Here is a 24,020-nt window from a genome sequence, read left to right on the forward strand (position 1 = left end):
TCTCAGATAAGTCACCTGACCCCTTCTCTAGCTCACCTTCCTTATCGGCAACTAAGAGAACCTACGAAAATCATTTCGTCCATCTCTACAGTTCTCCCGTTGCAATACTAATACTTAGTTCATTGGCCTTGCCACCCTCAAGTCAGCCTGCCAATCAACATCCCCATCAACTTCATCTTCAACTCCTCTCCAGCTGTGAACTCTAGAATTAAATCTGCTTTCATTCTCCCCAACAAACAAACTCAAGCAAAAACTCTTCAGTGAGAAGCCATCTCCAGTCAACTCGACCTACAGGTGATAGGCACTCTGGGATAGGGCGATATAACCGGAAATATATATTTCGTCTTCATCCTCAGTTCCTAGTATAGAGCCCCTAGAACTCAAAATTCCCTGAGTGATAAGGGTGAGAGGAGCATTTTTGATTATTCTTAATAAGCTTCTTTCATCCATACCTGGATTTATGCTAATGAGGTAACTGGTAAGAGGATGGGGGCTGGTTGCCAAAGGAACCAACCATGTGATTAAAACATTGGATCTTGCATCCCCCCCACCCCCCAACTTTGGGGGTTCAAGCAGCACTGGCCAGCGATTTCATCAATCATGCATATGTCATGTAGACTCCATAGAAACCTTGCACGTTGGTGAAAGTACTGAGGTGCTGGGAGGGTGGCGTGCCCAGAGAGGGCATGGAAGGTCCATTTCTGTTAACATATAGCTTGCCCTGTGCATTTCTTCCATGTGGGTGTTCCTAAGTTCTATCCTTCATAATAAACCAGTAATCATAAGTAAAGAATTTTTCCTGAGTTCCACAAGCCACTTTAGCAAATCATCAAACCTAAATATGGGGTCGTGTCAGAAGTACAGGTGGCAGTCTGGACTTGCAACTGACATCCAGAGTGGTGGGTAGTGTAATGAAACTGAGCCCCTTAACCTATGAGGTCTGTCTGCACTAATTCCAGACCGTTCATGGCAAAATCGCTCATTATAGCCCTTTTGATTCCCTTGAACAGCACCATGGTGGCCGGGAAAAACAAGCGCCTTATGAAAAGCGGCAGAAAGGGAGGCAAGAAGAAAATAGCTGATCTGTTTTCTAAGTAAGATTGGTAGGATGTAAAAGCACCAGCTATGTTCAGTGTAAGAAATATTGGAGGGGGCACCTGGGTGGCTCAGTCAGTTGAGCATCCAACTTTACCTCAGGTCATGATCTCACATTTCATGAGTTTGAGCCCCGTGTCATGCTCTATGCTGACAGTTCAGAGCCTGGAGGCTGCTTGGAATTCTCTGATTCTCTAGACGGACTCTCTCTCTCTCTCTCTCTCTCTCTCTCTCTCTCTCTCTCTCTCTCTCTGTCCTTCCCCTCTTTGTGGTGTCTCTCTCTCTTAAAAATATATATATTGGGAAAAACACTAATCACAAGAACTAAAGGAATCGAAATTATATCTGAGGGCCTCAAGGATAGTGTTTTAGAAGTGAGCCTTGCTTACTGCAGAATGATGAAGCTACATTTAGAAAACTCACGCTAATTACTGAGGATGTGCATCGCAAAAACTTCACTAATTTCCATGGCCTGGATCTCCCCTGACAAAATGTGCTCCATGGTCAAAAACGGCAGACCACGACTGCCGTTCACACGGGTACCAGGACCAGCATCGGTTATTTGCTTCGTCTATTTTGTGCTGGTTTTACTTAAAACACAACGATCACATTCAAAAGGCCTCTTATGCTAAGCATCAAGAGGCCTCCAAATTCCAAAAAAGATGATGGAAGTCATGACCCAAGAAGTGCAGACAAATGACTTGAAAAGAGTAGTCAATAAACTGATTCCAGAGGGCTTCAGAAAAGACACAGAAAAGGCCTGTCAGACCATGTACCCACTCCATAAGGTCTCTATCAGAAAAGTAAAAATGCTGAAAAAGCCCAAATATGAACTGGGAAAACCGATTAAGCTTCATGGTGAAGGTTCTGGAAAAGCTCCTGAGGATGAGACCAGAGCTAAAGTTGAACAAGCTGATGGACTATGAGCCCCTAGTCCAGAATCTTGATTAAAAATCAGACATTTAATGGTGACAAATAAAAAAATCTTATTTGTGCTGTTTAACTAAAAAAGTTTGTTTGGTATAAAAGCCTACATATTTGGTGTCACGAGCACTGTCATTATAAAAAAAAAGGTACTTTACCTTTACCTTCTATGATTTCCTATAGAAATTATATCTCTACAAGCCATCTGGCCACCTTCAGAGCACAATATTACCATTTTTTTATTAGATTTTATTTTTTAGAACAGTTTTAGGTTCACAGCAAAATCAAGGAGAAAAGTAGAGTTCCTCTCTACACCCACGACCAAGCTGTCCCCAGTGTCAACATCCTCCACCAGAATGGCACATGTATAACATCAACAAACCATCACTGACACTCGAAGACCATACTACAGTGCACTCATGGTGCTAAACACTCCATGGCTTCGGAACAATGTGTAACACCGTGTACACACCATGACAGTACCACACAGAATGGTGTCACTGTCCTAAAACACTCTGTGTCGCCTACCTACTCATCTTTCTCCCCTCCTCCCCAAGCCTGACGACACTGATCTTTTTACTATCTCTTTGGTGGTCCTTTGGCAGAAGTCACAGAGTTAGAATCATACAGTGTGTAGCCATTTTGGATTGGATTCTTTCACTCAGTGATGTGCTTCTAAGGTTCCTGTATGTCTTTTCATAACTCGAGAGCTCATTTCGTTCCAGCACTGGCTACTGTCCCATGGCCTCTGTGTACCAGTTTGTTTGGCCTTTCGCAGAAGGACATCTTGGTCGCCTCCAGCTCTTGGCACTTAAGATTAATAAAGCAGCAATAAACACCTGTGTGCAGGTTTTCATGCAGACACAAATTTTCAAGACCTCTGGGTATACACCAAAAAGCATGGTTGCCGGATCACATGCTCCAAGTATGTTGGTCTGATAAGAATCTGTCAAACTCTTTTCCAAAACGGCGGCACCGCTGCACACCAGCCCCAGCAATGAAGGAGAGTTCCTACCACCCACCCCACAGTCTAACCAGTGTGGGGCTGTCCGTGGTCCAGATTTTAGCCATACAAGTGTGTGGTGATACCTCCTTGCACTTCTTTAATGACCTATGAGGTGATCTTTCCATATGCTTATTTTCCATCTATGTATCTTCTGTGGTGAGGTGTCGGATGAGTTATTTGGTTCATGTTTTCATTGGGTTGTTTATTTTCTTACTCTTGAACTTTAGAAGTCCTTTATATATTTTAGATAATAGTCCTACATCAGGGGCAGCTTCGGTAAATCTTTTCTGCCAGGCTGAGACTTGGCTTCTTCCTCTCTTCACAGTCCCCTCTTGCAGAGGAGAAGTTCTTAATTTTAAGGGAGTCCGGCTTGTCAGTTCGGTCTTTCACAGATCAAGCCTTTGGTGTTGCATCTACAAAAGTCACCCATACCCCAGGTCAAGTACATTTTCCCCTGTGCTATCTTTATCAGGGTGGGTACTTAAGACAAAAGATGGGTGAGGCCACAAAACCCGCAAGCATCCTGAAGCACCGCTTTCAGGAACGCAATCCAACGACCCCTCACCCAGTGAGTCCCCAGCGGGAGAGGCCGGGGAAGCAGGGTACAGTCACGTGGACGCAGGATCACACATAAAAGCACAGGCACCGGAGGAGGCCTGCCTGGATGCAAATCCCAGCCCTGCACTCACAAGCTGTGTGCCTGTGGACCTCAACTTCCTCATCCAAGAAATGGGGAGAGTACTGACAGCCACTTCACCTCACAGGGCTGTTGTGAAGAGGTAAGGTGTGGTCATGTGACATGCTTAGGGCAACGCCAGCCCCACAGAGCCTCTGCCCAGTAAACACCAGCACTTCCGTTTCTGCGTTCCTCAGATAGGACTCGGGCACACAGTTTGACAAACTATTCCACAGGAGCACTGCTTTGAATTTTAAATCAAGACATTTCATTTTATTTTGAAACTTCAAAGAAGATTCGGGGGAATCTGATTCCCCTATTCTCTGATTATCTAATAAATCAAAGAGTCAAAATAAATGAGTCACAGCACATGGAAGGTATCAGACACAGGCCAGCGGGGAAAGTACGTGGTTAAAATCTCAGCTTGATGAAAGCAGTCCATTTACTATTTATAAACACACAATCCCCACTTATAATAAAATGATTAAAATTTTAAGTGAAAAGCTCAAATCATTTAATATTTCAATATTGTATTACTGGTTTTTACTTGTATTAATCTAAAAGGGGAAAACATTGAATATTTAAAAATTAAACCATGTTAAGTGACGATAATTTATTTCTCAGTGACTTCAATAAGAATCTGGTTCAAAGAACAGTGGCTAACAAAATAAAGCACGATTCTGTTTTCTAAAGTAACTATAAAACCTATACACAAAAGAGTATCAAAATTGAATTCTACTTTTTAAAGTTTTTTTAAGTTCTTAAGATTTATTTTGAGAGAGACAGAGACAGCATGAGTGAGGGAGGGGCAGAGAGAGAGAGAGAGGGAGAATCCCAAGCAGACTCCGCACCACCAGCACAGAGCCCAGTGTGGAGCTCAAACCCACAGAGCCGGAAGATCATGACCTGAACCAAAACCAAGAGTTGGACGCTGAACCAACTAGGCCACCCAGGGCCCTTAAAAGTACTTTTGTTCCCTCTTCTTTAATGTTTATTTATTTCTGAGAGACAGAAAGAGCAGAGTATGACTTGGGTAGGGGCAGAGACAGGGAGACACAGAATCCAAAGCAGGCTCCAGGCTCTGAGCTGTCAGCACAGAGCCCGACACGGGGCTGAAACTCATAAACCACGAGATCATGACCTGAGCTAAGTCAGCCCCTTAACTTACTGAGCGACCCAGGTGCCCCAAAACTACATTTAAAAATAGTAACTACAGTAGTCTCCCTTCATCTGTGTCCCTCACTCTTCCCCAAGGGAGACTACTGAATACAGAAGACGAACCATGGACTGAAGGGGGAGGGGGGGAGGGGGTGATGGTCATGGTGGGGGGCACTTGTGGGGAGAAGTACTGGGTGTTCTATGGAAACCAATTTGACAATAAACTATTATAAAAAATAAATAAAAATAAAAATAGTAACTACAACCAAGTAGGTGATATAAAAACATGCAAAAATGTCAACTGTATCTAACTAAAAATGCAAAAAAGAAAATGAAATACATATAAAGAAATCATTTCCTATCTTAAAATTGATTATGTCTTCCTGACCTGAAACTCCAATGAAATCTATTTCACAGAAAAACAAAAATGAAATTAAAATAGGCTATGACCTGACTCATTTATAAACCCATCAGACAAATGCCCCCCAGATTGCTCGGGACACAGAGCAGTCAAGGACAAGATGTTATCATTTTATATTGAAATAAATGTTAACTAAGTGATGTTTTTATAATATAGTTCAAACAATATAGTAGTTTCCCTTTCTTATCAGCCCAGGGATATGGTCTCAGACCCCTAGGGGATACCTGAAACCATATATATACACATATGTATGTATATAGTACCAAACCCTAGATGTATTGTGTTTTTTTCCTACAAGTACAGAGCTATGATGAAGCTGAATTTATAAATTAGCCCCAGTGAGGAATTGACAATCATAACTAGTAATAAAATAGAAAAACTACAACCACAGTCTGTAACAGAAGTTATGTGGATGTGGACTCTCTCTCTCTCAAAGGATCTTACTCTCCGGGCACCTGGGTGGCTCAGACAGTTAAGCATCCAACTTTGGCTCAGGTCACAATCTTACGGTTCATGAGTTTGAGCTCCTGACAGCTCCGAGTCTGGGGCCTGCTTCAGATTCTGTGTCTCCCTCTCTCTCTGCCCCTCCCCTGCTCATGCTCCTGCTCTCTCTTTCTCTCAAAAATAACTAAGTAAATAGGCACATAGTAAATAAAACACTAAAAAAACAGGTGTCTCGCTCCCCTGCATTCACCCTTCTACTTGTGACGATAAGATGCTCAGCGAGGTCAATGAGATAGCCGTGCGATGCAGGCTCTGGCGACCACTGACCTTCTGATGATGAAGGGGGACCATCGGCTTCCACACAGCAGCTGACTGCGGCTAACTGTATGCAGGGAGCAAAACTGCACAGAGAGGAGGACTACTGTATACATCTGTGTATCCCACTCTCAACAATGAATTACCTTTAATTGTTTCCTCCACAACTTCTACCACTCGATCTATCTGTTGAACCTAAAAAGAAAACAAATGGTTAGACAAGCTATTTACATGAGATAAGAAACATTAATTTGTGTTGACCCTACGGCCTGAGCCAATGCAACACATTTTCTAAGCACATGAACTCAGGTTTTCTTTAATTCATGCACTTGGAGCTTTTACTTAAGAAATTCTGTACTACTGACTTATGTTACAGTGAAGTATGAAATTACCGCTCTCCCGTCCCTCCCAGGAGAACTGAGGAAATCACAGTACATTTAAATGAACTGCCCGGCGTTCGGCTGGCACAGCCTATCAACATCAACTCAACACAGCCAGGGACAGAAACTGCAGTTTAATTAAAACACGTCTCTTCACACAAACACGCTCTTCTTTTCATTCTTCAAGAAAAATGGCAGAAATGACAACCTACGCAAAAGGGCGTGCTGGTATTGAGGGATATCTACCCCAAATTCTATGCGTTATTACTCTAACACTGAAACCCGTGTTAAAGAACGTCTGCCACAGGCTGGGCGTTGGGCTCAGGTCGAAGGAACATCAAGTCAGAATGTGCCTCAGAGAACCAAAGGTGCCTCTCAAGAAATAAGCCGGATCAGGATAGGAGCAGCCCACTCAGGAGACGGAGCGAGAGTGGCTAGGGTGTAGAAGGAAAATGTAAAAAGCAAAGACTGTCCTGCAAGAAGCTAAGGGAGGGGAGAAAGTCAAAATGCAAAGAACCATTAAGTTGATATTACCTACACCTTACACAATCCTCAAGCCATTGCTTTATTATAGAATACATGTTCACCAAAAAAATTCAAACAAATCAGAAACAAAAAGGAAATAAAGTAACCTGTAACATCCTACACCCCCCATGTCTGCTCCTAAGAGAATTATCATTCATAACAGTTTAATAAGTAGATACCAAGACATTTGCTGGTCCAGAATATTTACATATAGCTTTGTTCTGCACTTTTCTCCTGGCAAATTATGAGATAGACAGATGAGACAGAAAATAACAATCCTGCCTCTATACATCGTCAATACATAAGGTCTATTTCATTTATGTTAATAGCTGCCCAGTATCTTATGTAGAGAGATACCATAATGCACTCATCCATACCCAAACTTATGGACCCTAACGTTATCTCTAATCTTTCACTATTACACAACAATGCTGCAATGAACTCAAATGAGACAAGAACCTTTGAAAAAGACTTGAATAAAAGCACAAGGGCAAACCTCTTTTGAATATTCCATTGGGCTCAGTGTCTTAGAGGAAATAAGAAAAGACTTTTGAGAACACAAACTTGACTCTGCTTCTGACCACTCAGCCCAGCAATAATTATTGAGAAATTGCCAAAGGCAAACCACATGTCTGCTGGATCTTTAGTCCCAAACAAACTTGCCTTGCCGGAACCACTAAGCTCTGGTTTTATGAAGAGAACTCATGTGTCTTCCTTACAGAATGTGATCAAAGCCAAAGTAACAGAGTTCAAAGAAGAGGAAAGCAGCCGAAAGGGTCAAATGCTACGGAGATAGTGAGTGCACATAGACACTGGAATGCGTATGCCTGATTTAACAATGAGGGAATCAATGAACTTAGGGGAAGCAGTGAGCTCAGCAGTGATAACTCACAACGAAGAAAATAGTGACAGCAAATAGAGACTACTCTTACAGACAGATGGATAGAAAGATGGGGAGATATGCGTGAGACAAGGAAAGAAGAATAGGTCAAATTTCCCTGTGCATGTGGACAAATGACCAAGGTATCAATTGAGGACACAAGAGAGAGAATAAAAGTAGTGCAAGAGGAGATAAAACCATGATGGAATCAAAACCCAAACGCTTTCCTAGGCAGCTGGACATCTCATCGCTCAAAGGGATCACTGAGCCCAGCCTGGGAGCACGCGGACTGAGAAAGACAGTCAGAATAACCTGGAGGAGAAGCAGTTAAAATGTTAAAAAGTTGGGGGTAAGCTAAAACTATAATATTCTTAGAAGAAAACATAGCCATAAACATAGGTGAACCTCAGGTTAGATGCTGGTGTCTTAGACATTACAAGAAAAACAAGAACCACAAAATATAAAAGATAAAATTACAACTTCTTGCTACATTAGAGGACACCATCAAGAAAGTAACAAGACAACACAGAAAATGAAAGAACATTTTTGCAAATCATAAACATGACAGGATTTAGATCTAAAATATATAAGGAGTTCCTGCAACTCAATAATGGGGGAAAGATCTGGACACTTTTCCAAGGAAGCTTTATGAATGGCCAATAAATGAATGAATGAAAAAATGTTCAATATCATTAGGCAACTAGGGAATGCAAATCAAAATCACAATGGAGGGACACCAACTTCAGCATCCAACTTCAGCGCAGGTCATAATCTCACAGTTTGTGAGTTCAAGCCCTATGTCAGGCTCTGTGCTGACAGCTCAGAGCCTGGAGCCTGCTTCAGCTTCTGTGTCTCCCTCTCTCTCTGCCCCTCCCTTGCTTGTGCTCTGCCTCTCTCAAAAATAAATAAACATTAAAAAAACTTTTTAAAAAAATCACAATGGCAGGATGGGGAGCTACTGTTTAATGGGTAGAGATTTTCAATTTGGAAAGAGTTGAACATCCCGGAGGTGAATGAGATGATGGTTGCACAATATTGTGAATGAATATAAAGCCACTGAAACACACACCTAAAATTAGGCAAAGTAGTACATTTTACGTTATATATACTTTGTAGTAATGAGATACTACTCCACACCCACTACGACAGCCATAATCAAAAGCGCAGACAATAACAAGCGCAGGCAAAGATACAGAGAGACGGGAACATTTCTACATCGCTACTGGGGACGTAGTAAAAGGGTGCACTTGTTTTGGAAAGTCGTCCGGCAGAGCCTCCAACAGTTAAACAGAGTTGCAGTAGGACTCCAGTCCTAAGCACACACCCAAGAGAAATAAAATCATACACCCAGGCAAAAACTTCTACACAAACGTTCCTAGCAGCACTGTTCATGATAGGCAAAAGGTGGAACCAACTCAAGTTTCATCAGCTGACGAAGAGGTCAACAAAAGGGTGAATATCCATCCAGTGAAGTACCATTCAACCGTTAACGGGGAACATGATAGACAGGAGTCCCCCCCTTTATCAGTGGTTTCACCTTCCACGGTTTCATTTACCTGCAGTCCAGAAGCAGATGACCCTTCCTCTGACACATCGTCAGAAAGTCAAGAGTAGCCCCGCCCTCCGTCACGGTGCACATGTCATGCCCCTCACGCAGGCATGTTATCATCTCACATCATCACAAGAAGCATGAGCACAGTGCACTGAGATATTGGGAGAAGCAGACCACATTCACGTATTAGACCGCATGGTACGTAGTTACACTGCATTGTACTTTTACTACAGCGTATGACTGTAACTGTTCTATTTTAGTAATAGTAATTGCTGTGAATCTCTTACTGTGCCTAATTTATAAATTACACTTTACCATAAGTACATGTGCATAGGAAAAAAACACTGTATATACAGGGCTCAGGGCAACCTACAGTTTCTGCGTGCGTGCACGGGGGCTCTTGGAACACATCGCCATGTAAAGGGGGGACTACTATATGCTTCAACGTTCTGCTAATCGGGGAAGAAGCCAGACCAAAGAAGTCAAATACTGTACGGCTCCATGTGTATAAACCGGTCGAATAGGACGATCCTCAGAGACAGAGCAGATCACTGGCTGCCTATGAGCAGCTGCAGCAGAAATGAGAGAAGCTGTCGGGAGGGCTGGCTTGCTTTCTAGAGTGATGAAAATATTCTAAAATTGACTGTGGGGACTGTGGCGTAATTCTGAATATATTAAAAATCATTAAACTACACATGCTTCATGACAGCACTATATGGTCTGCCCACTGTACCTCAAGAAGGTTGTTACTACAAAAATAATCATAATAATAATACAGGCTGAGGGTGGTCAAACATTCTAATGCCGAGGTCACGAAACTCAAGGAAAATCTGAGGATAATATTCCAAATTAAAGGCTACAAGAAAACTGACAATTGAATGCAACTTTGGATCTGGGGCTTTTTCCTTTCTTATAAAGGACAGTATTGGGAGAAATGGCAAGGGCTGAATACAGTCTGCACAGAAGCCCAGAGCATATCAATGTTAATTTCCTGATTTTTATAATTACACTCTAGTAGTGTATGAAGATATTCTCATTTTTAAATATATGGGTATTCAGACGTAAAGAAGCATTACATTTGCATCTTATTCTCCAAAGGATCAGAGAGAACTGTATATATATATTTTTTTAAAGATAATTATAAGCAAATTTATTAAAATATTAACATTTGCAGAATCTGGGTAAAGGGCATATGGTAATTCCTTTTGTTTGTAATCTTCCTGTGAGTGTGAAACCATGTCAAAATAAAAGTTTGAAATGTGTGTGTGTGCGTATGTATGTGTTGAAGAAATAAAGAGATTTTGTTTTGCACTAATGGTTATACAGAATTTGTTCGAACGTATGTATGCAGCTGAAAATACATTCTCTGATTTTTGTTTTATTTTATATGAGAGAGAGAGAGAGAGAGAGAGAGAGAGAGAGGCAGAGAGAGCACATGTGCGATCAAGTAGGGGAGGGGCAGAGAGATGGAGACAGAATCTGAAGCAGCTCCAGGCTCTGAGCTGTCAGCACAGAGCCCGACACGGGTCTGGAACTCACGAGCAGTGAGGTCATGACCTGAGCCGAGGTCGGCTGCTTGACCGACTGAGCCACCCAGGTGCCCCACTGTATGATTTTTTTTTTTAAAGAAGAACTTGATTCCATTTGCTTTATGGCAGAAGAATCAGTGGTCCCTGCACATAATTTAAGCAGCGGACATGTGGAGGGCCTCTGGAATGTGAACAAGGGTCTCCCAGACAGTAAGAAAATTACAAACACGCAGGGGGCAAGTTTAGTGAACAATTTAAAGAAAATATTGTGTCGCTCCCACTTCTAGTGAGGTGGATCCTGGAGGAAGTGGTGGGAGAACAAGAAGGGGAAGCAGAGAAGAAGAGGGGGCAGTTAAATGGGAGAGAGGAGTCAGAAGGCAAAAAAAAAAAAAAAAAAAAAACATGTGGGAGGCAGGGAGAGAAGAAAAAACAATCAGGAGAGAAGGAACTCAAGATCCACGTAGCGTAATGAAGACTGTTTTGAATCCATTCTGCAGAGAAAAGGAAAGCTGTTCTTAATTAATACTATAAATTGTAGTCCTGAATACACAAGAGCTTGGTTTCTGGCATATAATTCAAATAAAATAAATAAAACAGTATCTTGTGTCCTGCAGGCACTTAGTTATAAATATACAGGGAAAAGAGGGCATGCAGTATGTTCTGTTACTCACTCCATATGTTCTCGACAATGAAGAAAGGAGTTAGGGAACAAACAATTCATAAATAACATTAACGAGTCACTCTGCTGCAGAACTTTTAAAAGAAGTCCATAAAAGTATTTGATTCAGCTATTACGAACTACTCCAAATTTCTAAGTAAACACATACTGAAGAAGCAAACCTATACGCAGTCACCTAAAACAAGTCAAAGTGCTCTTGGTTTAGAGCAGTGCTGGCCAACAGAACTTTCTGCAACAGTGGAAATGTTTACGCGCTGTGCTCCCCAGCATGGCGGCCACTGGCCCCGTGTAGTCACCGAGGACTAGAAAGGCAGCTACTGGGACGGAGAGACTGACTTTCAACGTGAATTACTTAAAAGAGCCACATGCGGCTGCTGGCAGCCAGACCAGAAAGTGCAGGTTTAGCGTAGGGCTGAGACAGCCACCGGGCACGCGGCGGCTTGTGACGGCAGCGCCAGGAAACTCACACACGCCGCAGACACAATTCCACCAACGAGGCTGGAAAAAAGGCCAGCCAGGGAGCAAGCAGATACTGCTGGGAGGTCAGAGGCTCCTGGCCTCGTGAGCACCTCGAGGATCCTTTCCCTGAACAACTAGCAGCTAGACAAGTTAATGACTAGTAACAGCACAGGGGTAGCTAACATTTGCTGAGCGATTACCATGTCCCAGGCCCTATCACATTTAACCCTCAAACATTCCTAGGCCGCAGAGAGCTCTGTGAATTCCAGGAGCCAAGGCGCCAGGATACCCAGCTCAAGTCCTGCCAGGGATTTCAGTAGATCTCATCCGGGAACGGCACACGGGCGAGGGTGGTACATTTCATGACTGTTCCTTTCCCCACGTACATGGAGGTCATCACTAAAGGGTCACAGAATGCTACCCCACTAAATCTGGATGTTCAGGAGACCGTGGAAACAACTATTCTCCCCAAACTTTCTCGGCAAATCACCAGCGGAGGCAGCCATTCACTTCACAAGTGTCTATGACGCACCAATGACGCACAGAACATCGTGCTAGCAACTGGGGACACCATGGTGGAAAATGCAAAGTCCTCGCCTCGTGGGCCTTATATTCTGATGACGACGACGAGGGAGAGGGGGTCAAAACACATCAACAGTTGAAAATGTGCGTGTCTTGTCATGACAGATCCCAGGAAGAAAACAGAATCTGGGAGCGGCAGGAGGTGGAGACGGCAATCCTGCTACGGCGGTCCCCATAAACCTCTCAACAGGCAGCATGAATCCTGGACCGGAACTACAGACAGAGCATCAGCAGGAACCTCCAGGGACGGAGACAGGAATGGCGGTGAGCGAGGGGCAGCGGGAGACGGGAGGAGGTCAGAGAAGTAGGGGGGAGCCCAGGTGAGACGCCGCACCGCCCGCCACACGGGTCAGACCCCGTCCCGCTGGCACGGGCACGTCCCTGTGGGGTCAGGAGAGCCCCTTCGGCAGCAGCACGGAGGCTAATTCTACTGAAAATGCACCCACATCACTCTGTTCCTTGCACAGATCTGCCTGGGGCTTTACTGTTTCCAGACTTTATCCCAAGACACGTCACCTCCTTTCAGGAGAGGATAATGGGTGACAGGTACCCAGTCACACAGATCCAAAGGAAAGCTCTCATCGGCTCCTTTAACTGGCTGTATGTAAATAAGCCAGGACACCCTGTCCTGTCATTACCATCCGAATTAAAAAACACCAGACCCAAACTGCAAAACCTCCTATACACGCTATCAACCTTCAAAAAACAAAACGCCTCTTACCATAATGAGGGTCTGATACAATAATCAGCATCCGATAGGTTAATGGTCAATATGGACTTCTGTTTTTAAAAAAAAAAAAAAAAGGCAATTTTTCTGCTAAAAGTTCTTCTCCGAGTTGTGAAGGAAAGCCCCTACCTCTAGCCATGGTTTTGGAGGCGAGATCAATGCCCCAATCTCTGAAATGTGGGGAGGTCCGTTAGCAGTCACTAAACTAACGGGACTAGAAAAACGACTGACTTCGCAAGCCCGTGAACAAATCTGCTAGCGAGAGACACAGAAGAATACTGGATGCTACATGTGGCTTAACTTTTTCAACAGAACTTTCCCGTTTTCCAGGATAGTTTTATCGTCTTTCACCTCCTCGTTGAGAAAAATCCGGCCCCAATGGCAGAAACAGTCCTCCCATCAATGTTAGCGGCAGCACATTCCACACGCCACTAAAAGCATGCTTCCTACCTGAACGGTACCAGTGAGTGACAACACTCAGTAAGAGATAAAAATAACTAAAAGACCGATAAGGCCAGGCTCGATGGATGCCAGGCAAAATGAGGATCAGTACCAGAAACTTCCTCCTCTTAAATCCAACTAAAATACCTATAAAACTTTCTGGAGTGGAAAAAAACAACTCTTTCTGCAATTATGACGAAACTCAACATACGAAAAACACAACTGTATAGAGACATTATTTTGGACGATACTATGAAGTAAAAAATTACTTCTAAAGTGACACTAAAGTTAAAAAGAGGGATAATAGAAGCAAAATACAAATACGGATTACAGATGTAAAACATCAACTAATAAATAACGGTATATGTCACAGGCAGGATACTGGCCTCTCAAAGATGGCCACATCCTGCCCCAGAACCTACGAAAGGTGCCTTCCCTGGCAAATGGACTTTGCAGACGTGAGGAGACCTTCCCATGGTGAGATTAACCTGGATTATTTAAAGTGGGCCCAGTCCCCTCCCAGGAACTCTTAAAAGCAAGTCTTCCCCTTCTGGGCCAGACAGGAAGGGCACTGCTGGCTTGGACCACGAAGAATAGGCCCCGGGTCCCAACAAGGAAAAAGACTCCGCAGAGCCTCCAGAAAAGAACGCAGCCATGTCAACACCCTGATGTTAGTCCAGTAAAACTCAGATCCAACTTCCCATCCCCAGGCCTATGAAACGGTAGCTACGCGTTGTGTCAAGTAACTCTATTTGTGGTCACTTGTTATGTGGCACACAAAACTAATGCATTAATTAAGAAACAAATATGAGAGCATAAAACAGGAAAAGAAAAATTTAAAGATAAATGCTGCAGGAAAATAGAACAATATAAGAAAAACTGAGTTAAATGCATACCTTGTATTTAACATTCACTAGATGCTGTACTAATAAGCCCTGAAAATCATGTAATATATCTAAAAATGTAAAATAATAATAAAGTCCTTGGCCTAAAGGAGTGTCAATCAGAGTAAACTGCAGATAAACCCAAAAGTTGAATAAATCTTTTTCTTACTTTAAAAATAAAAAGGATGAGAGAGAGAGAGAGAGAGAGAGAGAAATACATACTTTATCAGACCTATTCTGATATCCTGGGAATATACATTTTAAGTTTCAAAACCACAAAAGAAGCTCATTATCCACTCATCACTAATCCCATCCAATTTTCCAACTTCCTACCATATCAAAATTTTATTTTTTAATGTTTTTATTAATTTATTTTTGAGAAAGAGAGAGACAGCATTAGCAGGGGAGGGTCAGAGAGAGAGGGAGACACAGAATCTGAAGCAAGCTCCAGGCTCTGAGCTAGCTATCAGCACAGAGCCCAATGTGGGGCTTGAACCCACGAACCATGAGATCATGACCTGAGCCGAAGCCGGATGCCTAACCGACTGAGCCACCCAAGGCGCCCCTACCATATCAAAATGTTAAAAGGCGATGAAAAGTGATAAAAAGACACATATTTCCCCCATGTTAAGAGAGACTGATTGCCTTCTGTTCAGTGGTAAGAGTCCTTTATATATTCTAGACATACACTATTTAAGAAATCATGTATTTGCAAATATTTTCTTCCAGTCTGTGGCTTGCCTTTTCATTTCCTTAACAATATCTTTTGAAAAGCAACAGTACTTACTTTTGATAAAGTCCAATTATCAATTTCTTTTCTTTCATGTCCTAAGAAATAGTGGTGTCCATGACTGTGTCACTGTGTGCACGTGTGTGCGCGAGCACAGGTGTGCATACCCAGGCATTCTAAGAAATAGTTTCCTAACTCAAGGTCACCAAAAAAGAGGGGAAGGTGGGAGCTTTCAACTCTTTACCGAAGACATACCGATGGCAAGTAATCCCATGAAGATATGCTGAACATCATCAGTCAACAGAGAAAAGCGAATGACAACCACACTGAGCTCGCACGGCTCAGCCACCACCACTAAGACCGTAAGCTGGAGTGCAACCGAAGCCAGTCAACTGCTGCTCCGGAACGAAGGAGCCCAACAGTTCTGGAAAACACTCCGGCAGTTTCTGGAAGGCTGAGCAGATGTCTACCATGTGGCTCGGCAATACCATTTCATTCCTGGGTATTTGCTCCAGAGAGTGCAGACAGTGCCACGTGCAGATCCACGCAGGAATGCTCACAGGAGCTTTACGTAACAGCCCAGAACTGTAAACAACAGATTTCCCTCCACTGGTGAACGGATAAACTGTGGTCCGTCCAAAAGTGAAATAATCCTACATAATGAACACTAACAAACTAGTAACAATCACAACTACATGGATGAATACCAAAGGCATTATACTAAGTAAAAAAACTAAGAAACAAAGTAACATGTAATTCCATTTCTAGGACATTCTGAAAACCGCCAAACCATAGGACAGAAATCGGAACCACGGTTGCCAAGGACTGTGGGTATGTGTGTTAGGCTGCGGAGCGGGAGGCAGGGAAGCTGACCGCAAGAGGACACGGGGAACCTTCTGGCACAAGGGGAATGTTGTTTCTTAACTGTGATCGTGCTCACAAAACAGAGTACGTCTGTCAAAATCCATCAAAGATAAAGTTCACTATATGTTAATTATACCTCAACAAATCTGTCTTAAAGTAAGAAAAAAGGATCACTACAAATAACATACAAGAAAATAACGCACAAATAATGAAAACGGGGCACAGAGGAACAGCCCCTCGATTGTGCCCTGTCATTCTGTCATTTCTTCCGGCTGTGCTGCTGGGTCTCACTTGAGCATCTCACACAATGCAGACCGCTTCTCTCCACCCGCACAGGACCCTAATTATCACTCATCCGCACTTCTCCAGACTACACCTCTTAAACTACCCCTCTGAATCACGCTCGGGTGCAAGACACGCTTACTGCTGGTCCTCCGCCTTCCAGGCGCCCTAAGGCACACATGCTCTTCTTTGGTATGTTGTGGCTTCTGCTGAAACCCTTTTCCCCTCTCTGCATCCGATCGCGACTCTCGGCTCTGAAGCCCAAGTCTGAGACAGTGTCATCCTACGTGTGTGCCCACAGGGGACGGACTTAGCACGTCTGCATATTCAGCATGATTATTCCTGCCTCTCTTTGGATTTCGCAGATTTGGGGGGAAAGACATTTTAGTCAGCTCTGCATCTCTAGCAAACAGTTCTTGTTCTGGGCACAAGGTGTGCTGCTCAATGTTGATTCTACTAGTTATGTGAATTTAAAATAAAGAAATAGGGGCGCCTGGGTGGCTCAGTCGGTTGGGCAGCCGACTTCAGCTCAGGTCATGATCTCACGGTTTGTGGCTTCGAGCCCCGTGTCGGGCTCTGCTGACAGCTGGTGCAGAGCCTGGAGCCTGCTTCTGTGTCTTCCTCTCTCTCTGACCCTCCCTTGCTCATGCTGTCTCTCTCTATCAAAAATAAATTTAAAAAACATTAAAAAAACCTTTTAAAATAAATCATAATAATACAGCTAATACAGAGGGAGCACTTACTGTATGCCAGGCGCCATGCTAACCACATTACATGTATTAACTGACTTAATCCTTACAAAACTCAGAGTTAGGTTCTACTATTACCTCCCGTCTACCGGTGAAGAAACTGAGGCACAGAGAGGTTAAGTGACTTGTACAAAGTCACAAAGCTAATTAAGTGGTGCATCAGGGATATGAACCTATACAATCTAACTCCTGAATCCATGCTCATAACTACAAAGATATGCCACTTTCTTAAAATATTAGAATGACTGAAGAATAGATACACATACAGATAAAATTAGAAAAGGACACAAAAGAAATGAAAAAGGTACAAAAATGAATGGGCTTTTAAATCTACGTGTCATTCTGTGATGATACTGCCTTTTAAATAATTAAAGGTCAAAAAAGGCAATATAACAAGATGAAATACATGAAGTAGAGACAAACAAAAAGACACGATTTCTCACGCTTTGCCCTCGAAATCAATGCCACTATTACTGTGACATTGTCCCACTTCATGAATTCATTTACCTTTTGCAATAAGATATACAACAGAAATATTCTCAAATAGAGCCTCTTTCAAATGCTGCTTTGTTTATACACACAATTTTCAAAATTAAAGTGTCCACATTTGAAATACTCACTATGTTGTTTGACTTTTCATATTAGCGTAGCCTGACTGAAAAGATGCGTAAGCCGCTGCAGATCAACTTGGTTAACAGCCCCCGAGAGGAGTGGACACCTGTGTGGAATGACATTTTTGCTCAGCTATCCAAAGACAAGTGTGCACCTGCCTGCAGGGCTCAGAGCTGGCCAAGCAGGAAGTCATTTACCAACTTTCAATATGAAATCATATATTCTGTTGGGAAGTGATGTTTCCAAATGTTATAACCTGTGTATGAATGCACATTTTTTTATTTAGTATTTCTAGAGGGAGTATATAACTACAAAAATAAGAGGGATGAATCAACACCAAGATCAAGTTCAGATGCAGTCCTTATTTATTCATGAGCACAGAAAATAATACAAAAGGTGTTTTCTAAACATGCACCCTCCTAAAACTTTCAATACGAACCCTCCAAATAAACATCACGCCTACAAACCATTACTGCAATAACGGAAGAATAACACTGCCTCCAGAACAGCTCAGGCAAATATGTGTCATCCACCTATTCCTAACACAACTTCTAACTGATGGACACAAAACATATTTCTCAAAGTACATCGAGCCTTACGGAGAGATTCCCAACTAGTCAATCTCCCTGTGGTCTCAGAACCTCCCGCCACATTGTCTTGGAGAAGAGACATCCTAGGCTCAGACCAGTTATCCAAGAACTGGAACGTAGCTCCAAGAGGGAAGCGATCTTCGGCCATCTTGCATACGGCAGCATCCCTAGCACCCGGAACCGTGCCAACCACGTGACGGGCACTCAGGAAGTGCTCGCTGGAGAAAAATGATGTGGTGACCCCTGGGACATGAAATCAGGCTTTTGGAATCCTGAAGTCTACTCTTCTTTTTTCTGGCAGACTTTAACAGAGCACAGTCTACTTTCTGGTTGACTACTCTAAAAGAAACTTTCCTGACAACACATGAGCTGAAGAGAAGGAAAAGGAGCATTCAGTAGGTATCACAAGATCTTGGAGCTACATACAGTTGGCACAGAGTAACCAAAGTAAACACACAACAGTAGTGATTTTCGAAAAAAATAAATGGCACTGCATGAAAACTCATTCCAAGGGGGATGGCTAACCATAACGAGTCCACCCCAAGTGACGTAAAATTTTTCACTGTGAGGTAAAATGTTTTAAGATCTTCATTCTGTACTGGTGACCTGTACATTCTTATATTCTAGATATAAAATAAAAATTTCATTCAAGCATGCTATGAAAGAAGTTTTGGTTAAAAAAAAGAAAAGAAGAACCTTTTCATCTAACCCATGTATGTTTTCAAGCCTGTTGTCACTCCTCTCCCAATATAAAAAAATTAGACATTTTTGTGCTCCAGAATGGGAATGGTTTAGAGGTTACTTCCAGAAAAGCCCATTCTGCTGGACGCAGAGGGTGGTAGGTTTTGATATTATGTTATTTTCTTTTCATTCACCACCATACAAATAATATTAATTACAATTGAGTATTTTCAGGTGACAGTAGGAGAGATGACAATGAAATGCTCAGGGGTCACACGACTGGTAACTACGTGCCCTCACTACACTGCTATCTCTGATAATGAAAACGAATTAAATGTGCCATTTCTAAGGTGGATACTGATGGAAATTCACACGTTACAATGGTAGTAATATCCTTTTTAAATATTACGTATCTTCTTAGATGCCTAATCCACGAGCCCTTGCAAAGACAAGGAAAACAGATCTTTTAATTCAGGAGCTTGCTCACCCAGGGATCCCCACCTAACGGCAGCTCTTTATTTCAATCACCTGGTCAAAAGGATCAACACGTCCTCCCTGTCCTGTGCGGGGAAATCCTAGCAGGCGACAAAACACAGACTGCAGTTACAGGGGTTCTTGCTTCCCCTTCTAGTACAGCCTTCCATGACAGATATTCTGTGAGGGGGATTTTGTGAAGGACTATCAGTGTTCACTCGGTCTGCAAATCACCTGAGCAACAAATTCCCAAACACCCTTGAAAACCAGTTGCCTAAGGAGTCAATGAACTTAAACATCTTCGTATTCTTTATACTTCAGAATTTGTTTTCTATGTATAAAGCGATTAATTTATTTCTTTAAATCAGTGAAACTCACTCTATCTGAGAAGGTTTCCTTTTTTCTTTTTTTTTTTTTTTTTTTTAGCAATTCTAACAATCATCCTCAGACACGGGTCTTTTCAAACACCAGTTACAGATGATTTTGGATTCCTGCTCCAAATTTTTTTTTTAATTTAGGTTCTAGGGACATGATTTTTATATATAGTTGGTTATGATGCACGTTACATAATGCTGCTGCGGGAACAACGGCTCTAGAAAATGATGTTTCACATCATGACGCAGTCATCCTTAAAATTGCTGTCCCCATTACCAGCACGGGGCGCCTTTCCGTCTCACAGTTTCATCGGACACAATTAAATTACAACTCAGTGTTACTAATAGTGTGATTCCGCTTTTGGAGACTTCTCACCACACGCGGACTTGCAATTAAAATAAAAAGCCCTTTGTGGACATCAATATATGATGTATATTTCCTAAAAATTAGAAAATCCTTATATCCAGCAAGAATAGTTAAGCAAATTATGGCGTATCGTTCAAGAGAATGCTAACGCAAGACTTAAAATGGTTTGGTCTATGTGCTGCCCAGGCGAGCACAAGATTTGAAATGGTATAAAAACTCTTAAAAAAATAAGGATACAAAATGGTTTGGAGATCACAGTAAGTCAAGCGTGCAGAGGCTGAAAGTCTGAAGGTGGGTGCCTGGCTGGCGTGGTTGGTAGAGCGTGCAACTTTTGATCTTGAGGTCATGAGCTCAACCCCAACATCAGGCACAGAGCTTACGTTAAAAACAAACAAAAAAACACGTCAGAAAAAGAAGTGAAGGGGATAAGCAGAGGTATACTTCCTGTGTTTCAGTGCTGGAATTATGAATATTCTTTCTATTCCCCTTTTAAAACATGTGCTCTTACGTGATTTCTCCATTATCATAAAGGAGCGAAATAAGTCAGTGTGAAGAACTTTCGGAACACAGGGGGTGCTAGATTAAATGGGAGGAGGGAGATGGCAGTCGCCAAAGTCATGAGGCGCGGTCACCCTTGAAGTCGCCGTCCCCATTACCAGCACGGGGCGTCTTTCCGTCGACTGTCCCCCCCCTCCTGACATACGCCTCGCCTACCACTGCTCATAGTGGAGCTCAGGAAAATGGTACCACACTACACAGACGAAAGGCTTTGTCCTGCTAAACAAATTATACTATTCCAGTGGTGGAATTCCTTGAAATGAAATCTAAGATGAATCCTATGTTTTTGCCACATTCCATCTCTGAATCCGAATTCTAGCAAGTTTCCTGTTTCCCTAACACAGCAGGACGATGTTTATGGAGAAAGTTAGTCTGACATGAAAAAATAACTCGGAAGTCCATATTCACGTCATGCCTTAGACCAAGAGAAATCATAAAGTAAACAGCCAAATGGTGAAAACAAACTAAACTTCTCAAACATCCAGGTTCTGTTTAACGCGAGAATGTTTGTTCACAGATGATTAAATTTGCTGGCAGGGCAAGGACCCGACGGCAGACAGAGCTCATCACACTGAGAACACACTGTAGCAAGCCGTCGACGGCGGGGTGCCGGGCTGGCTCAGCGGGCAGAGCGTGCGGCTCTTAATCTCGGGGCTGTAAGTTCGAGCCCCCAAGTTGGATACAGAGATTATTTAAAAAAATAAAGTCTTAAAAAAAACCAAAAACTCGTCAATAGTATGTAATATAAAGAAAAATCCAATAAACCTCATTCCAGGTGCCAATTTTGCATATGATTTTTCTATGAGAATACTGTATTCTCATATTTTTTAAAAAAATCAATAAAGCTTATTTTAAAATAAGATGACTGAGCGTGTTGGGTAAGCACAGCCCTAAGAGACCGGGAAGCAGGGTGAAGGGCCATGTGGCCAACTACCTTCGGGCCTTTTGTGAACAGTGACGGCCACAAAGAATGAAAGAGGGAACAGACAGGAGGTCTCCGGACCTCACAATGCTACGTGTCCCACAGGGAAGAAGACATGCCGATGACAAAAATACAACAGGAGGAGTCCTCTGGTCAGTCACCGAACGCTTATTGAGTGCCTACTGTATATCAGGCATCATGGGAAAGGCTGGAGAAACATGGTCAGAGATTTTAAAAAGACTGAAAAGCTGTCCTATAAAATTAATAACGAAGTAGAAAGGTGGCCTTTATCAAAAAATTATAAAAGTCAAGGTAAAATCACAACCCTCTGGAAGGCTGCGACCAGAGAACAGATGACAGGTGGGCGGAGACACAGGCTTGCTGAAGGCCACTCAGAGGAAGCCGAACGGAATGGACAGCGCTGCAGTCGTGACTTGCGGGAGGGGTAGAAGGGAAGGGGAGCATTCCAGAAAAAGGCACCCACGCACCGGAGGGATGGCGCCTGGCTCCGTGGGATGGGAAAAGTACAACAATATGGCAGGAGGAGGTGCTGGACAGGCAGGTAAAGGGCAGGTATTAGTAACGGACTTAAATCCCATCCAATGGCTTTAGATTGTGTCACCTTTGGTTATTAAACGAGAGCATCTCGAACATTCTTTTGTGCTAAGATGAGGAAGTTACACAGACGTGATGAAATTCCAGCGGCAACAGGGGAAGGGAGAGTGTCCAGAGACAGTCGGAAGCATAACAGAGCTTCTAATAACAGAGAAAGAGCACGTCCAAGGTGGACCCATTGCATGTTCCAACAACCTAGGACTCTCTCTTCCCCGTCAGGTACAAGCTTACCCCGATAATACTCAGTCCTTTAAGGTAATCTTGCCGAGGCTGGGCTTGAGGGACACATCCGGCTAGCACAATTTTCTTGTTCTCCTCTTGAGCTTTTCTAAAGAGATGAAGAGAAAATAGTGTCACTCTTTGTTCACAGTGCCCTTGGAAATGGATGGAAGTGCGTGTAAGTTCTCCAGACCATAGGCCATTCCGCCATGAAGCTGGATCTTCTTACAACTGCTGCAAGAAAGCACGGTAAGACTTCTGAACTATGCATCCAGTGATTGCACCATTAAAGAAGACAGCAGTCCAACCTGATAATGTCTGTCTTTACCATCCCGTTACAAAACCAAAAACTGCACTTACCCAGAATTCTCAGGGATATAAATCATTCTTAAAAACCACACTTTCCAGGGTCCCCAGATGGCGCAATTGAGCGTCTGACTCTTAATCTTAGCTCAGGTCATGATCTCTCGGGTTCATGAGTTTGAACCTCACATCGGGCTCTGTGCTGAAAGCATTAAGCCTGCTTAGAACTCTGTCTCTCCTTCTCTCTGCCCCTCCCCTGTTTGTTCTCCCTCCCTCCCTCTCTCTCTAAAAACTAATAAAATTTTTAAAAACACACCTTCTAGATAAAAAGTTAGCCATTCAAATAAATTATTTTAACTATTAATGAAAATGTACCTAAACCTCATTCTATGACTTCCCAGTCTTTTGACCAGTATAAAAATAAAATATACTTTTATTTTTTTTAATTTTTTTTAATGTTTTTATTTATTTTTGAAAGACAGAGAGAGAGAGTTTGAGCAAGGGAGGATCAGAGAGAGAGAAGGAGACACAGAATCTGAAGACAGGCTCCAGGCTCTGGGCTGTCAGCACACAGGGCTCAAACCCACGAACCACGAGATCATGACCTGAACCGAAGCTGAACACTCAACCAACTGAGGCCCCCAGGCGCCCCTAAACTATACTTTTAAAACAATCAAGGATGTGGAGAGAGGGGCACCCTCCTACACTGTTACTGGGAATGTAAACTGGTACAGGCACTCTGGAAAACACTGTGGAGGTTCCTCAAAAACATATCCATAGAACTCCCCTATGACCCAGCAATAGCACTGCTGGGGATTTACCCAAGGGACACAGAAGTGCTGATGCATAGGGGCACATGTACCCCAATGTTCATAGCAGCAATGTCAACAATAGCCAAAACATGGAAAGAGCCTAAATGTCCATCACCTCATGAGTGGACTAAGAAGATGTGGTATATATACACAATGGAGTACTACATGGCAATGAGAGGGAATGACATATG

At 42.8% G+C, this 24,020-nt stretch overlaps 1 protein-coding gene across 6 annotated transcripts in view; it reads right to left on the reverse strand.

Moving 5' to 3' along the window:
- Nucleotides 1-24,020, reverse strand: part of CDKAL1 (CDK5 regulatory subunit associated protein 1 like 1) — a 646,364-nt gene that overhangs the window by 447,276 nt on the left and 175,068 nt on the right. For all 6 annotated transcript variants that reach the window (XM_029944073.1, XM_029944074.1, XM_029944076.1 and 3 more), the window contains 2 exons: nt 22,727-22,823; nt 6,186-6,234 (listed from right to left, as the gene is read on the reverse strand). In XM_029944073.1, coding sequence (XP_029799933.1) covers nt 6,186-6,234; nt 22,727-22,823 — 146 coding nt within the window. The remainder of the gene's footprint in view (nt 1-6,185; nt 6,235-22,726; nt 22,824-24,020) is intronic.

This window comes from Suricata suricatta, chromosome 7, assembly GCF_006229205.1.
Source record: "Suricata suricatta isolate VVHF042 chromosome 7, meerkat_22Aug2017_6uvM2_HiC, whole genome shotgun sequence".
NCBI lineage: Eukaryota > Metazoa > Chordata > Mammalia > Carnivora > Herpestidae > Suricata > Suricata suricatta.